At 30.1% G+C, this 18,643-nt stretch overlaps 1 protein-coding gene across 1 annotated transcript in view; it reads left to right on the forward strand.

The window, feature by feature from the left end:
* Positions 1-7,022, forward strand: part of LOC113377593 (GATA-binding factor 2-like) — a 315,883-nt gene extending 308,861 nt beyond the window's left edge. Inside the window, exons 8-10 of the mRNA XM_026617961.1 lie at positions 1,062-1,245; positions 3,138-3,325; positions 6,790-7,022. Coding sequence (XP_026473746.1) covers positions 1,062-1,245; positions 3,138-3,325; positions 6,790-6,816 — 399 coding nt within the window. The 3' untranslated portion in view covers positions 6,817-7,022. The remainder of the gene's footprint in view (positions 1-1,061; positions 1,246-3,137; positions 3,326-6,789) is intronic.
* Positions 7,023-18,643: the final 11,621 nt, after the last annotated feature.

Below are 18,643 nucleotides of genomic sequence, written 5' to 3' on the forward strand. Positions count from 1 at the left end.
AAAATCTTTATGAAATTTCTGATGATTTGACGTGCATATGTCTAATAATTATTTTTGACAGCTAAATAGAATGTTTGTTTTTAAATTTTTGGATCTTCAAAACGGCCTTCCCAAAAGTTTAATCATTTCTTCATTCCGCCAGTACAAGTGAAATGTTGAATCATTCAAATCGGGTGATACGTGCTCTCGAAATTGTTGACAAATATTTGTAACCGCACATATATACATACAGACACACACAACCAAATGCATTCATTTTTTCAAAGATATTCCAAAATGTTCAGAAGGTTTTCAAACGTAAAGACATGCAAAAATAGATAAAGATTACTATAATTTACCCTACGAGAAGTTTGAAAAAAAATGAAAAGAATAAAAGCACTTTGCAATTATCTCATATTGTACTTCCAATAATATTTAATTATCTAATTAATATATTTACAATGTCGCGCATACTTCCGCATAAATCGTTTACGTAGGATTAATAAAATTATTATCCCTGAGGCTTTTGATTTTCTAACTACAATTAAAATATATAATATTAATAAATTTTGTATTAAAAACTTGTTTCATAAACAACGTTACAAGGTTAATCGTATTTCATGTTAATTAGTCAATTAGTATGTTAATTGTAAGAGCTGCAATAAAACTGAATAGCTCATGGTTGTCTGCGAATTTAAAACAACGTTGAATTTATGAACGTATAAACGGATATTTATAAACTTATTTTTAAACATTATTTTAACTGTGATCATTTATCCATTATTCGGTTTAGTAAGAAAAAAATTACAATAGATGTGCGCCTATGATCCCATACTTTGAGACATGAGACGGATCATTGATTTTATTGTTGTGCGCTGTCGGTATATTGTTATTCCTAGTGCGCATAAGTGGTTTTGAAATTGTTTCTTTATACTCCTTAAGTGGGGTCGTTCTTTTTATTTCATTCAATATGTCTCTACAATCGATGGATCCATTCAAACGTATCCCTCACACGTACGAAAATATTTTAGAGTATTAGTTGCATGATATTTACTAACGTTGCCTAAATTTTCTTTTTGCAGGTGAACAGACCGCTCACCATGAAGAAAGAAGGTATCCAGACGCGCAACCGCAAACTTAGTTCCAAATCGAAGAAAAAGAAAGGTCCATGTATGCCACTCGGAGGACATTTAGGAGGACCTTTGGGAGATCTCATAAAACCTCATGAGCAGCCTAAGCCGTTTGGATCAGGATTCGGAAGCATGGGTATGTATTATTAGACGATATATTTTATTTGTATATAATAATTGACCTAATCGTTAACTAGATAACAGTGCACACTAGGGAATGCAATACCGGTATTCCGGTATACCGAATTACCGGTAAACCGCCCGATTTTACGGCGGTATTTTTACCGGTATTTACCTCAAAAATATCGGTATTTTTACATAAGCGCTATTTGATAAATAATGCACTAAAATTTAAATTTCCGGAACAAATTTATCTTTTAATTCCATAATCGCATAAACAGCTATATCTTCAAGTGATTCTATAGGATAAACAAATGTCAAATATTATCTCAACTCGTCATTAAACTGAATATTTATTGCTTTACTAAGGGTTTCATATCGTGTTACAATAAATAGAATTGGACTGATAGATAATGATGTTTGTTTCATCTTATGTAAAAATGTAACGGTTTTTTAAGTGATATTTGCGCCAAAAATTTTTATATCATACAGATTATCTTTGCGTAATCATTATTTTTTTTCTAACTTTATATATAATAATTATGATAATTACTAAATATTTTTACTATAGAAGCATCTCATTGTTTTAAATAACAATACTCAACAATTATAGTAACTTATTATTTATCTTGACAAAGTATCCGATCTTAAATTAGTGTATAAAATTATTTTTTTAAAATATTGGAGATTATGCGAATTTAAGACATCGGATGCAGACAATACAGTTTATTAGAATAATGTAATATAATCTTTTACGAGTTTTTGGTCTTTCTTACTCATAAGTTTGTTTTTGGTGAAAAGTACTCAATATACTCGATAGTGAGAGTGAATTAATTAAATTGGATATAATTTTGTTAAATTATTATTTAAAAAAATAAACTTATTGCTTTATTTTATTGTTTAGTTGAATATAGTTGTAGTTGTATATACATTTTTTATATTTGTACTAGTAACTTTCAATTTTGTTTACGTTTGTTTAAGATAATAAAAATACCGGTAATTTACCGGTATTCCGGTTTTAAAATGAAAAATTACCGAAGTACCGGTATTGAAATTTGCGGTTAATCGGTATTGCATTCCCTAGTGCACACCCTGTATATTTCTAAATAATATATAAGGAAACTTCAATAGGATTCCATTAAGTAGGTTCATTAACCACCACATTCCATTTTTCTTCGTTCATCAGACACCGCTCTAAATGTCTAATAGTATAATTACTGGTATAAATTCCGGTCAAATCATATTTAATCAAAACAAGCCAACTCATGGCATTCATTCACTTAAGCACATGATATGAAAAGAACTCTCTTTCAGAGACGGCATCTTACGTCAATCAATCACAAGAACAACACTGACAAACCTTATAAAACACTATTAGAGGCTCGTAATAAAAGTCGAATTTGTTAAAATGGTAGTAGCTTTAAGATATTTAGTCTTCTACAGACAATACATTACTGATATCTTTTCATTTTTGAATACAAGCTTCCTATCTTGAACGTTATGAATAGTGATGACAGAATCTCTGATTAACAGCATTGATTATTCAATTATGATATTGTTACCAAACCTATAAAAAGAAATAATAATTGTACCTATATAGATTAATACAATCATAGAAACGTTTATGTAAAAATCCATTAGGTGTGCACAATAGATATATCTAGAACTTTTATCAGCCTGTCAATGGTTAGACATTTGCTATTACTTTTTATTCTTACTATTTAATTACTCAAAAGATTTTATCGCATATTCTACACCTGATTGTTAATCATTTTTTGCTAGTATAATTGCACATGTATCAATTACCATAGATGTTCAAAAAAATTTATTTATATATGGCAAGAGTTTATAAATCTTGCCCGTCAATTAGAATATTTCTCACTAAGTAGACAGTCTTTCCTGGTGCAGGTCAACACAGCCACCTCTCTCCGAGCCTGCACGCGCACGCGATGCCACATTGGTACAACATGGGCAGTGTACCGCCAGTTGGAGTCGGCGGCAGTGTCGGCGGCGTCGGATCAACCCAAGGCGGTTTCGGCGGTCCGCCAGCGCCCGCACCCTACCACCACGTCGCATCACTGGGACTGAATTCAATGGTGAGTAGTAATAGATAAACAATAATAGATTAATTTAGTCGATCATTTGTTTAACCCTTTCTGCTCAGCTATCTCTCTGAGAGGACAACATAATTTCAGCATATCACTCGGCTGTGTCCTCTGAGGCACTCTGCAGTTTTTATATATTTTACAATGATTGAGTTTGTATTCAAGCATCGAATAATAGATAAAGGATAAGCAACCCACGGTTCGTGAGCTTCATGCGGCCTTTTAACTATTTTACTTTGGCTCGCCAAGCTTTTATAAAGTAATTTATTTATTTTATCAACTTTCTTCCAATAATAAATAATTATAATATATTATTTTTTGTTGTGTTAATTTATGAAACAACTTACTTTTTTTAATTTAGTATGTATTTTTATATTGTAATATTTACTAGTATATACGTCATACAATTTTAAAAATTCAATGCACTCCGCGAGTTAAAAAGTTGCTTATTTTTTGAATAAACCTATGCAGAAAATGTTCTCTTTTCAAAATTTGCTATTATTTATTTTTACAGAGGTTTTACCCTTTTTAACATATTTTTTTTATTTCTAAATACGGTAAAACTACGAAGCAATTCGTAAAGCCACATTTTTATTAAAAAGGACAAGGTCATAAAAAACAATATCTTAGACTTTTTTATGAAATGTCACTATGTCTTTTGGAAATTGCTAAACTTTAACATTCTTCCAAAAATAAATTTTGACATTATTATAAATCTATGTTCTTCAAAGTCTACAAATTCATATAAAGCAAATTGCATAATATACTCAATAATATAAAGTATACAGCAGGTACGTTTTTGTCAGAATGCGGCACCAGTTGCTGATAGATTGTTTTTGAATAGGTGCCGAGCGGAAAGGGTTAAATCTACATGTGTGTACTTGCATGTATGAACTTTTGTGAATACATTATTAATTATTTAGTATTAAGTTTGTTGTGATTGATGAATATACTCGTCATGGTGAAGTGGCAGAACTTTGTGTATTGACTTGATACTTGACTTATTCGTAGATAACTTCGACTATCGGTTAACTAGATTACAGTTTTTTACAAAGAAACAGAACATATTCCGAATTTCAAGATATGACTGGACCTAAATCAGAGGTCCCGGGTTCGATCCCGCTTCGAAATGCTTGTTGTCAAGCAGTGGTGCAACGGTTTTCACTTGGAAATATAGAAAGCAATGTTTTTCCCATTGAAAATAGACTTCATCCGGTATTGCTTTATCATAGTAAATAAATTGTTATAATAATTCATCACATAGAGATAGGAACACTGTTTTGGTTGCCATCTGTAGAACCGACTAGAGTATTAAGGCTATTTAGCACAGCTGCTTATACGACTCTTAAGTTCTGTTTGCTGCTCAAAATAATAAATAAAAATTGAAGATATTTAAAAGATTTTGGGGCTATGCTAAAATAAAATAATAATAAAATAATAAATTTTTTTATGAATAAAAACAGTTGCAAAGTGGCATTTTATCCTAAAACGACATTGTACCTCGATTCTGACGACATAACGCATTTTACCTTAAAACAACATTTTACCTCAATTCTGACTGTTTACAATGTGGACACCAAAGTTAATGAGTAGCAAATTATTACAAATTACTAGTATCTCAATGTTTGAGGCAAGTTGTTTATATTATAAAAGATTATTCTCCCGTCCCCGCCGTCCGGCATCAGCACCGCATGAATATAATAATTTCAACGTTTCTGCAATGCAGAAATAAAAAGTGTCGATAATTAGCGTGTACGCCGTACAATAAATTATGAGATGGAATAAATTATCTTGATCATCTACGCTTTAGCAGAGTCCATGCAGACTTCTTGAATCCTGATACGAATCTCGTTTAAACACAGAAATAGAAATCGCAACTAGACGCGCGACTGTTTCACTGTTTCACTGTTTCACTTGACCCGGTTCAAATGAACCGAACGTGTCACGAAGGTTATTATTATTGGATGGTTATACCGACATGAAGACACAACGGTAATTATTCCTAGTTGTGGACATTAACAATAACTATATTCAATTCGATCGAAATCATATCATATATCTTGATATTGAAAAATCATAAAAAATGCAGTAATTACATTTTGAATGCGTCGGTTTCGCTAGGGCTCCGATACACACGGACGTTTTGAGCAATTTATTTTATATTAACCAGTTTAATGTGGCGCACTCATCGAACGGTCAAATCGAATCCATGGCGTATACTCGTCATCACAGAGTAAGTTGCGTCGGTAAGATCTTTGATGAAAAATATGGGTTTATTTCACAAAATTTTTATTACTACATTTTACTTCTTTTTCAACATACACATTCGTATTAAACTAAAAATGGAAACAAATCAATGAAATATTATACCTTATTATAATAATAATTATAATAATGTTCAGTAGTAGGACCAAAGGCAAGTTCATGGTGTGGATGCATCAAAACTCAACGATTTCCTTTCCCTCCTTTGTTTATTATTTCCATTGCCATTTTATTGCCATTATTCACTTATATGTATTTTTTTCCAAACTTCTGCTTTTATTTTTCTTGGCCCTGTGCTTTTCCTTTCAGTTCCCTGTATTTTTTCTTCTCGCGTAAGTCATCAATCATCTGCATTTTTCTTCTTCATATAGAAGTTACTATTTTTGCAGCATGTGTCTGATCCAGTTTTCTTCTCAGTACATTTTTATTGGTTACCTCCTTTGTTCACTTTATTTTCTCCATTATATTATAAGGTATAAGTAAGAATTCAAATTTTTGCTGCGTGGTGAAACTAACATTATCAAAAATTACCGGTCTGCGAAAAGTATTTGAATCTTAAAAAATCATTAATTTTCGGAATAGTAATCATTAAGTAGATATATTCCGCTCTATGTTTTGTACTGATTACCGTTGATTGGTATACTCTTCCACATCTTGGGAAGTTAATGCAACTTGCTTCAAGGTAAAATGCCACTTAGAGGGCGTCCCGTAATCACGTGATCGATTTTTTAAGGATTTTTGGACTCCCCTCCCCAATGGTGTATTTTTAGTCACGAGAAAAAACATCGGATTAAAAATTCACGTGATATCTTACTATACTCTTCCCGCCCCCACGTGATATTTCGTAATTTTTTGTCAAAGCCTTCCTCCATCTAAAAACTTCACGTGATTAATGGACGCCCCTTACGACTACTTATTTTATATATATTCTAAACAACTTGGCATTCCTGAATATATTTTGTTTTTTTTCTAATTGTTGCAATTTAAATAGCAGATGATCACTTGATTTATACGCATGACGAGTATTCTCGTCAATTTACAAAACTCTCCCACTTCTCCATGACGAGGTGGTATTGCTAGTAGTGGTATTTCTGTCAATCACACTTGTAAACTAGTTTAAAGTTATTCTAGTGTCGCATATTATATCAAATAATCTTTTATAATATTTAACAAAATTTTTCTTTCTATTTCAGAGCGGATGGCGGTCAGAGTACACGTGATTCTCTAAATACTAAGCAACTAATTTAACGTCTAATCCTGTGAATATGTATATAAACAATTTGTAACAGTACAAAAAGAGTTCCCAATTACGTTTGTATAAAATTTAAATATAATCATATATAGAAAAAAAAGATTGAAAAAAACGAAAAAAATAATCAACAAATTCATGCAATTAAGAACGAATGGAAGAGATCGAATATAATTATGAAACAAGTCGAATCCCGATGTTCGTCTGCCCAGTCTAGTCTCCGCGTCTCTTTTAGTGGACCGAGCGATACCACCTGGATAGTGGTCTTAGAAAATATACAGAATATTTAGATATATCATTAAATAAATGTATTAAATTATAACTAAAGTTAAATGACTATGTAATTAAATCAGCATAATGATTCCGAGTGTTTGTATTTTGTAAATATTTAAACTTAAGTAAAAAAATCATTTATTAGTTTCATTTAATTATATGTGCATGTGTATATATTTATATATGTATATACAGGTATGTACGACCAATATATGTATATATGTATATCCAGTGTGTCTGCAAATATATATACTATTATTTAAATATTTGAATTCTATGATAAAAAATGGGTGATAAATAAAACATTACCTGATCCCACCACTTAGTAAAAATAGTATTTAAAAATGTGCAATTTTCCTTTAATTTACATTGTGTATTAAAATCTAGATTTTAATTTTATTCGAGTGATGCATCCTATGTTTCTGCACACTGAAGGCCTGATTATTTAGTTCACTTACACATGTTACAGAATGTTAATTCAAGTGATTTTTTTAATTAGAAATTATAAGCGACCAATTACAAGATAATTATTTAAAAACAAAAGTAAATAAAATTTGTAATTAATTGTAAATAGTTGAGAAATAAATTAATTGTTAAATAAATTTGTTCATAAGGTATTGTATACTACAATGAATGCATACACAGTTGCCATACGGTTTTATCTTTTTTAATATTATAAAAACAAAATATTATGTAAATAGTCTTATTTTTCGTCTGAGTTCGTATTACGATTAGAATATAACAGATATAAATTGATTAATGTCTGAATGTTTCAATGTAATATTGTACATGCGAAGTGATTTCATTCACACAAAATAAATATATAAAATATAACATATGCTTTTCATTTTCACTCAATACACATACTTCATTCCTCCAAATTTATTTCAGGCATGAAGAAGACCAAAATAAGTTAGTAAAAAAAATGTTTATATTTTTTAACGGGCCCAGCGGTGGCGTAATCGATTCGGACGTAGCACTTACTGCTCCTGCGTTCGCTTGTTCGATTTCCGCCACGGCCAAAGCCCGACATCAGACAGCATCGATGTCAAATTTTCACAATCAGAACTAATGTTCTATTAGCTGTGTTTGCTATCGTACATCCCAACCTGGTGTATTTCTCAAGAGGGCAACCCACTGGTCAACCATTCTTCTTTTGTGTAGACTATAGGTATGTATTATATAATAATAAATGGTGTGAGTGGCCGACTTTTGGTACTTCTATTTCACCTATGACGACGTCGTATAGGAGGCACTTTCTTTGCAGACCAGTTTCTTTTCCAGTCCAATCCAGTTTCCAATTTTTGCAGGTCCAATTCAGTTTTCTTTCCTTTTCAGAATTGGGTTTCATAAAAATTTTACATATTTATTATATATATGTATAATAGTGTTTGCGTATATGTTACTTAATGCAATTTTTACTCGAAATTATATATGCTATCTACCTATTCTACTTTCACTAGAAAATTTGTTATCATACTGCTTGATATCAAACCCGCAACTAGCTCGTGCTAGCCCACGTTCTTACACGACAGACATTTAAAATAAAAAGTAATGCTTAAGTGTTTGAATACATAGTTTGTTTATTTATAAAAGACCCAGAAAGTGTGTACTTTTAAATTTGGCGCAACAAATAGTCACGAAAATTGTTCATAGTAATTTTATCAGTGTATAGGGCAACACTGACAATGCAGATCGTCCTCAATGCAATAACCACGTGCACAGTTCATGTTACCTGTTGTGGCAAACACTAGCCTAACCTAATATCCCAATTCATCTAAAGATCCAATAATATAAATCTGTATGTTTGCACATTGTTTATACCGCGATGCACGGCGTTTACCATTATATTCGTACGCAACCTTCAATTAGTGTTACGTAAAGAATATAATTAAAACCATAAAATATAATTTAATGAATTTATTAATATGAAATCCTGTATTTTGTAAGAGCGCACGTGATGACTCATGAAAGCCGTCATGAATATTCATGCGATCGGGGTACCAGAACCTCGCAGAGCGGACCAAATACTGAAAATATTATAATCGCTCTCAGGGACAATGAAGGGAATGGGTCGAATGCGAAGTTTTTGGTTTATGGACTTAAGTAAAAAATTGAATAAATAAGAAATGTTAGTGATGTGGTGTAAGTGACCGATTGAATCCTGTGATGTGATTGTGGGATTAAGACGTAAATCCATGGTGAGTGATGGAGTGGAGAAAAAGACAAGGGGCTCTGTGCTGGTGGCGTGGAAGTTTTGAGGTTGAGGTTAATATTAATTATATATATATATATATATATATATATATATATTTGTGTGTGTGTGTGTAACTGTGTATACATTACTCGTATATTATATAATTTTATTCCACTATTTTTTCCTGATTCGAGTTGGATTTAACTCCGCTCACAGACCTGCCATAGGGCACCCATCATTATTGTTAATATATTTATATTGAGTTCTTTTTTTTTTTAAATTCATGAGATATTATTTAGTGCTATACGAAGTGCTTTTTTAGTCATGCAGATAAATATTTGTTAGTAAAATTTTTTATATTTAAAAAAAAATTAACACTAATATGATAAAATTTATTTTATATTATTACTCTTTATCTCAAATGAAATTTTGTTCATATAAGAATATATCATATGAATTTTAATTTAAATTAATAATTTAGTAATAATACTATATTAAGACGTTCAAAAAAAAAATTTTAAATATCAAGTACATTAAAAATTAATACACAAAAATGTTTATCTGCAATTTTTATGTATTTACTCATGCGATGAATTTTTTTTATATCACATGTAAGATATTTAAAACTTTGACTCGAAAAGAATACAAAATAGCAATAAAAAACGTAAATAACTACTTTAAATTCCTTTTAAATATTTTTTAAAAATACATTTATTTTCTTGTTACTATTTTATATTTCTTGGTCGAACGACAACACTATGCATACATTTTCAATTTATATAAATATCAAACTAATTAAATTTAAACATACATGCAGTTATTAAAATACAACTAAATTATGTTTATAATAATTTTTATTGGAATTCCATACGTTTCGTGGACCATTTTGACCATTCTTCAGTGGAACTTTAATGGAAGTTTTTAAACATATTTGAAGCATAATTTAGTTTTACTTTGATAATTGGATAGATGTTTTGAATTTGATGTTGTTACAAAATATATGAATCAAATTTAAAGATCGGGTGTTAAAAAAAAATATGAATTTTTGTAAGTTTATTTAATATCCATTCGTTTTGGCTATCAGCCTGGCTACCAAATTTTTTTTCTGATAATTTTGCTATCAAAGATGAAAAACGCTCTGTTCGTCCTGTTGAAGTTGAATATAAATGAATGGTCTACTTTGAACTGTACTTACCAACCCCAATGCTTAATTCTGATGTCTACTTTAAACAACTAACGAAATCAAGTAATGCAGTTAAAAAAACGGCCTAAATTGACAAACCGAAACGGTAATTTATTCCATTGTTGACATCATATATCTTTGACCACTCGGCAAAATTTTTGGAGCTTGGTTGGGATGATATGCCGCATCCCCCGTATACCTTACACCATATAATTACTTTTTGTTTTGGTCTTAAAAAATTCTTTGAATTTAAGAAAAATCAATATTGTTGATAGTGTCAAATTGTACCTTTTTGCTAATAAAAACCAGAAGTTTTGTGAAAGTGGGAAAGTGATCCTGCTTGAAGGATGACAAAAGGTCAGTAATCAAAATGAACAATGCATTTCAGAATAGGGTTATTTAGTTTTTTAAAAAAATATCTTAGTTTTCTAACAAAAAATCCACACTTACTTTGGCAACTGGATATGTACACGGATTAATTATTGTCCACTGAATGTGAAAATAATTCATACTAGATGTAACGCCCAATTTTTGAATTCAACTCTTGAATATATTTACTTAATTTATATATGGATATATATATACATACAAAGTATGTGACTGTTTTTTGTAGATCCATCCCAAATAATTGAATGTATTAACACTTACGGGACGGCATCGATTTCAAAACAATCTACTGTACCGGTTGTAAACTTGATTTCATTGTGAATGTTATGCAATTTGTTTGATAAAAATTTGTGGTCATTGAAGGACATACATTTATAATATTAATTTATTTTTGATTATTTTATAAAGAATGGTGACGTTCAAAACAATTTCCAAAATGCATAGCTGGTTGATTTTAACATGTTTTACAATAAAATGTTGTTCGCCGCCTTCTCCTGGTGATTTTCTGTCAGAACAGACAATACAATCCCATTTTCTTTCTCTCGCATTTAGAATATGTCACTGATTAGTCAGTATATTTGTTCATTTTTGTGCTGCCATAATGGTTTGTTTTTTTCTATTATATTGTCTAATAGTTCATTTGTAAAATATAAAGTAAAATAATCTATTGGATGTCTATTATATATCTAGATTGGTATTTGTAGTCGGGGTGTTTGTTGATGTATGCCAAACTCGATTATTGAAGGAGAATCGGCACATTCGCTAATGTCTTTCCGCTCTTCATTTAATTTGTCGAACTTTTTTTTTTATTGGTTGGATAATATCATCATCACATTTATCACTATCTTCGGTGCGAATAGTAATTTCGCAAAATTTGTCTGTATGAATGTCTATTTGAAACTCATCTTCACTATTGCTTAATTCACAAAATTTACCAGTCGTTTTGCCATGTTTAAAAGTGCTCGGTTGTTTTAAATATTGAAAAAAATACTATATAGCAAAGAAAAAAGGCTAAAAATACTACTGAAATAACTCAATTATTTTCAAAATACAACACTGTTTATCACTGCTATATGTAATTTGTTCAACTTTTCGATGCAAACTGAGTCATTGTTTATAAAATAGCCGGTGCCTCACAAGGTATGTTTGTCCACTCAGGTGGACAGCCGTCCCCAAAGAGTTAATATCACTAATCATAAACACGAAAAGACCATAAGCTTCAATCAATGCACCCCCTCGGTATCTACGACTCGGTCCTCTAATAAATTCGATAGGACCTCACTTCCTCAGAATGCGGATAAGCCTGTCCGATGATCCATGATCGGATTCAAATAGTGTCCGAAGTAAAGCCGGCTGGTGGCAGCGGGATGATCCGTACCCGTACGCAAGACGTATTATTCCGCGTAATAACGTGTACGCGATCGTCGGCTCACCGAGAGCTATATGATGAATAATGACAGAGGGACTGACATCGAATGCTCACTTAATACAACACTTTAGTCGAAAAATTATAGTGATCAATGAAAATATATTTTAATCGAGCGGGCATGATGTATAGGTAGCGGTAGTTGTTTGACATGTGATAAAACGAGACGCTGTGCATACATCAATGACTTACAAGCAAAACATCAAATTACGAAAAATTGCTGCTCTTCTTCATATCGTGCTATGTGGATTTAAAGACCCAAACACGTGTGGGTAATTTGATGCAGGTACATCGGTGCAACGAATTGCACGATTTTTAACGATTTATTCACTTTAAATTTTTACAACGAGAAAACTGCAACTTGTTCACTAATATATTTTAATTATTAAAATTAATATATAATTATCAATATTACCAGCAATAAGAACTTAGGGTCATTTAGCTGATTTAACTTAAATACTATGTTTAATTTTTACAATTGATAACCCAAACTATTTCCAATCTCTATGTGATGAATTACAAGCCGAAGACTCAAAATAAAATGTCCTGCTGACCTGACCATGTAATCTCTGCCTGACTTTCTCCACTTAAGATTAACTCAATGGAGGCATCCTAACGTACTTATTTTTCCTAATTTGCTTATAATTATATTATTTGTATTTATTTATAATCTTTGTTTTCGTATTTTTTATTATTTGTTTATTTCAATTACTTTATTTTTTATTTTGTGTATATGATATGTATTCTGATTGCTAATTATAAATATAAAAAAAAATTAAAAAAAAATGTGATGAATATAACAATTTCTATAATAGGACGAACATTTATTGATGCAGCAATGCCGGATCAGGAAAAAAAATACATGAAACAATTTTGATATTGACCTATATCCAGTTCCAGCTGTCCGAGACAGGACATGCAGAAATGACATTGGTTTTCAGTTAGAAATATAGATAACAATATGTTCCCAAGTAAAAATATTCCTTCTCCGGTATTGCTGCATTAATAAAGAAATGAACAGAAATACTTAATTCATCACATAGAGATAGGACAACTGTTAGGTTGTCATCTATAAAAAGCCACTTCAGTAAAAAATCACCTCAATAAGTTTATAAGACTATTCAGTTCATAATATGAAATAATTCAAAAACTTAGAAATATAAATTTAGATATTTTTTGGTAAATTAAGAAACCCATATATCAAGATTTTATAAGCTTGTTTAGATTTTTGGTAAATGTTTTAATATATTTCAATTATTATTAGCAAAATAACAGCTTTCTACAAAGAAAATTATTTTAAATTATTTCAGCATCTATAATTCTATTAACTTACTCATGAAACTGTTATTTTTTTCGATTTAAATTTATATTGAACACAAAATATGAGAGAAAATTAAATAAGAAACCACCAGTGTTTTATTTAATTTTTCAACAACCGTAATTTTAAATATTTTTTATATATATTTTTATTATTAAATTATATTTTATAATTAAATGTTTTAACTGTTTTTTTATTTAAACGGAAAATAGTTAAAATAAATTCATATCAAGTAATTTTTTTTATGCAGTTTTAGTACTTATGAAAAAAAAATTATTACATTCATTAACTTTTATTACAAATGAAATTAAAGCAGTAGTTTAATAGAAAAAATCTCAAAGAGAGTTAGTTTCGATTATTTCATATTCATAATTATTAATTTTTTTTTTAATTTTCTAATTATATTCTTGAACTGTGTTTTAAATTTTAAAGGCCAAGTGGTAATTTAAATTCATATTAAATTCAAATTATGAAAAAAATAGAATTTAAAACAATAAAAAAAAATTGTGTTCAAAATATTCAACATGAACAAGTTGAAAAAAAAATCATGATATTATTAAACAGGAAATTGTTTAACTTTGAACATGGAAAGTAGTATTATAAATTTATATCAGATACAAAATATGATAAATCAGAGTTTTGTTGAATTATTTTAACAATGTAATTTTTAAAAAATCATGTATTATAAAAAAAATGCGTTGTTGATGTATTATTTTATACATATTTTATCAAAATTTATTATTTAATTTATTTGACTCCTGCGAGAAATGTTAGTTGGTTAGAACTTACTAGTGGCGGGATTAAAGAGTAGCGTTCCCGATTCACATGCTGGAGGTTCCGAGTTCGAATCTCCGGCAAGAATTGAAAAAATATTAACTAGTTTTAGTTGGAAAATAATAAGAATTATGAATTGAATAAAAGATATGTATGTAAAATCAAAATGTATAAAAATAGAAAATTAGAATTAAAATGAATGAAGAAGAAAATTTAGAAGAAGAATGAGAGTATGAAAATGTCGAAATGAGAAGATAGTAAAAGAAGAATGAAGATAATTAAGAAGTATAGAAAAAAGAATTAGGATTATATGAAGAAGATAGTATAAATTGAAGATTGTATAGGATATATGATTGTATAGAATACGTAGGTGGCTAAACTCGAGTAAGCGAGGCCAATACAAAAAAATAAAAAAAAAAAATAATAACTTACCTAGAAAATAAGAAAAAAAAATTAAGTTGGTTCAGTAAATTCAAAAGATGATATCCTTACAAACTTGTTGTTTTAATCACTTACACAGTTTCCGACTTTATTGTCTAAAAAATACATCATCGATTATTCAGTGCAAAGTTCTAACAATACGTAGTTCATAGCAATTTCAATGACGATCTTACATACACTTCCTATTCTTCATTGAATCGGTAACGGAGACCTATACTTATACGACACTGTTGTAGTAGTAAACAAACATTTCTTTCAAGTTCTTCAATATATAATATACAATAGCTCGAAGATTTCGCATGAATGTAGATAGATCGTATCCTATTTTTCTATTAAGCAACGCACGGCCGGTCCATCCTGGTGACGTGCGCTAGGAGCAGATCTACTTAATTTTTCACGTCGTTGACTTTATACACGGATTTGAAAGTAATCTCGAACAAATGTTATCATACAGAACGACCCTATCGAAAAAAGCAGGCCACTCAATAACAAATTCGCACTTGAACGAACAAGGGACAATGTTTAAGTGTTTTCCGTAAATGTGCACGTCCTATACTGTATAACAACGGTACCAGTAAATTTCCAACTCATATGCATCACTTCAACTCATTTCATAAAAAAATAGTAAAACTATGTGTTTCATTTTAAATATGAGCTGAAAATATAACAGGTCATATATAAATTACAGACACATTTTATTTTTAATTGAAACTAATGGACCAATTCTCGGATACACATCTTACGGCTAGGTCACTGAAATGTTTTAGGACATTTGACCTATTTGGAGGTTAGTTTTCAGCCGTTGACAGTATTAAAAATTTAAATAATTTATCGTAAAAAACACAACATATAGGTTTTTAACAGTTTTGTGAATACTAACACATTGAGAGCCAAAATCAAGAAAACAAAATTTATCAAAATAAAATAGTTGTACAGAGAATACCAAAAACCAAATCTTCAACATAGTCATATTTATTACATGATACGTTATCACGAGAGACCGATAACATAACGTAGCTATTTTATCCCAGAATAGACTCATCAGAATCACTTTGACTTAATACTTATACACAACTTGATAATGAAATATATATTATAGACATAAAAATAAATGATTCCTCTTTAATGGTTTACAAGAAAGTAGAGAACTTTAGCTATTTTCTTGTGGCATATGGGCTAATAGTATAAATTATATTCCAAACACATTGATGCAAAATATTTTCTTATAAAAGTTAGAACTTAACGACTCCTTCTTGATAATGTGGCTTTTTATAGATGACAAGCCAATCAGTTGTCCTGTCTCTATTTGATAGATGTATTATTACAATTTCTTTAATACTGACAAAAAGAGCAATTTTTACTGGGAATTATATTGCTGTCTATAATCCCAAGTGAAATCAATGTTACTACTGCTTGACATCAAGCTGTTCGAGATGCGTATTGTACCTGGAACTTCTGAATGACAACCTATATCTCTAACCACTAATCCATGGAAAAACCCAAAAATATCTTCCTATAAAACGTTTTAAGTTGATTCTAAAGCTATTTGGCCATAAATTAAAATCTTGGATAAATTTACCAGCCTGCAACCGATATATAAAGTTTCTTTCTGTTTGCACAAAGTTTACGTTTGACTTATTTTTATTTGTTGACACCGGTTAAAAATTTTAAATCAATAATGAAATTCTGAATCGACCGCATTAAGCCTTAAAGCCTATCACAATGAATACAAAAAATATTTCCGCAAAGCGTTTTTGGATTTAAAGGCAAGTAAATCTAAAACGGGACAATCTTTGCTCAACATCTAAGCTGGATTGGTATACGCAATAATAGGGTAGGAATATATATATATATATATATATATATATATATATATATGTTGCTTTTTTATCTATCAAGTTTTTTTCAATTTTACAAATCCTGAATTCGCGAACTATTAATATAATAACTATTAATGGAATTTGCCAAAACACTTCAGTACATTTTTCAAAGTCGACCAATTTTGATAATTATAATTCTTAGTCTTAATTCTAGAAAACTTGAGACAATTGTATTTTTATTTTGGACTTTTGGCAGTGGTCTTAGAAATGCTATTTACGATTTCGAATCCGAAGTTTAAATGAACAAAAATGATAAAAATAACTACAACAAACAAGAAATGTTTACAATTTTACCAAAGCTTTAGGTTGTTTTACCAAAGCTCTAGGTTGTACTTAAAAGCTTATCATTTTCAAACTACATGCAATTTTTCTAATTTGATGAATACTATCACCCCATGTCGGCTTAACGTTGAATTCTGGGACACACAGTATATTCAACACTACTCTGTAACTTGATGATACATAGGACATTTGTTTGCCAGAATTCCTGGAAAACACTATTTTTCATGTTACATAAATATGACTAACAATGGCCCTATATTGAAAACTATGTCTATTTTATTTTATTATCAGACATATATGAATAACATGGCTCATGTAGAACTTGTTAGCGTCAGACACATATAGCTGACATGACGATTAGAGTGTTAAATTAATTTAGTGAAAGATTAGTTATTTGTCTTGATATTTTTGGCAAAGTTGAAATACTCAACATGGTCAAGGTTTGACCAGGGATATTTGTATTTGACCCGTGACCCCTCGAGGTAGGGGGGGTGCATATAAATACCATAAAGTCAGAAAGTCTAGAAGTCTGAGGATTGATTGAAGAAGCTTGTAATTCGAGATCAATATATATATTGCTAACAAAAAAGTTCTTTTACTCACTTCTCTATATTGACGCGATTAGTTCTATTATACGGTCCACTAAATAATTAATTAATCAAAGTGATCCTCCCCACAATACTTCAACTGAAAGATCTAACATTTTCGTCTGCAACAAGCAAAATAAAGTAGTAACAACTTTTCATGACACTACTATTGCTCAGACAGAATTAACAGCCGGAATTTGTACACGGCGTTCGGTGCGCGTTTGCTGCCGGAGCAATAGCACTTGTTAAAAGTCAAAGCGATTCCTATAGAAATTTATGTGTTTTATATCAGCCGAATGGGCGTCAACGCCAACAACAACAATATATATATATATATATATATATATATATATATATATATATATATATATAGGGGATACTGGATACGGTTGTGCCAGGGTACAGTACTAACAGTCGGTATAACAGCTAAACTATACTGATTTCAAGGTAGAGACTAAAAAGAGAAAGATCAAGTACGTTTATAGCAACAAGTTTCTATTTTGTTGTTTATAGCTATTGTTTTTAATTTATCACAATCATTCTGGGGTGTGGACGGTTGTGATACTTGCACTTCTCTAACTGGTAAATTAACTAAACAAGGGGTGAACGGGATCCTGCCTTAAGGCAATTGCAGAAACTTAATATTTAATACCGTAACTTATTTTTTGAGAAAATATTTCTTTGAGAATTTTGATTTTTTTTTTAACATTTTTGAAAATTTTGTAAACATTCAAAAAAATTGAGAAATTGTATAAATTGAAGAAATTGCCTTTTTTGAAATAGTAATATTCTTTGTAAACTTAGATTTTTTGAATTTTGAAATTTTTGATAGTTTTTGATACTCATTTATGTCGATTAATCCAGTTTATCAAAAATATGATTTTCGACCTTGACGGTATAGTATTCTTTAACATTTTTCTGGATCTACGAAACCGCTGTACCTGTCTTTGTAAAAATGTAATCAATTCTTTATGACGTCAATATAAGTGGAATGCATCTTGAATCATTCAAATCGAATGTGCCCTTCTCTTACAAATTTAATTCTATTTT

The sequence above is a fragment of the Ctenocephalides felis genome, unplaced genomic scaffold, assembly GCF_003426905.1.
Source record: "Ctenocephalides felis isolate EL2017-DRISC unplaced genomic scaffold, ASM342690v1 CF-g0.4_SCAFFOLD_01886, whole genome shotgun sequence".
NCBI lineage: Eukaryota > Metazoa > Arthropoda > Insecta > Siphonaptera > Pulicidae > Ctenocephalides > Ctenocephalides felis.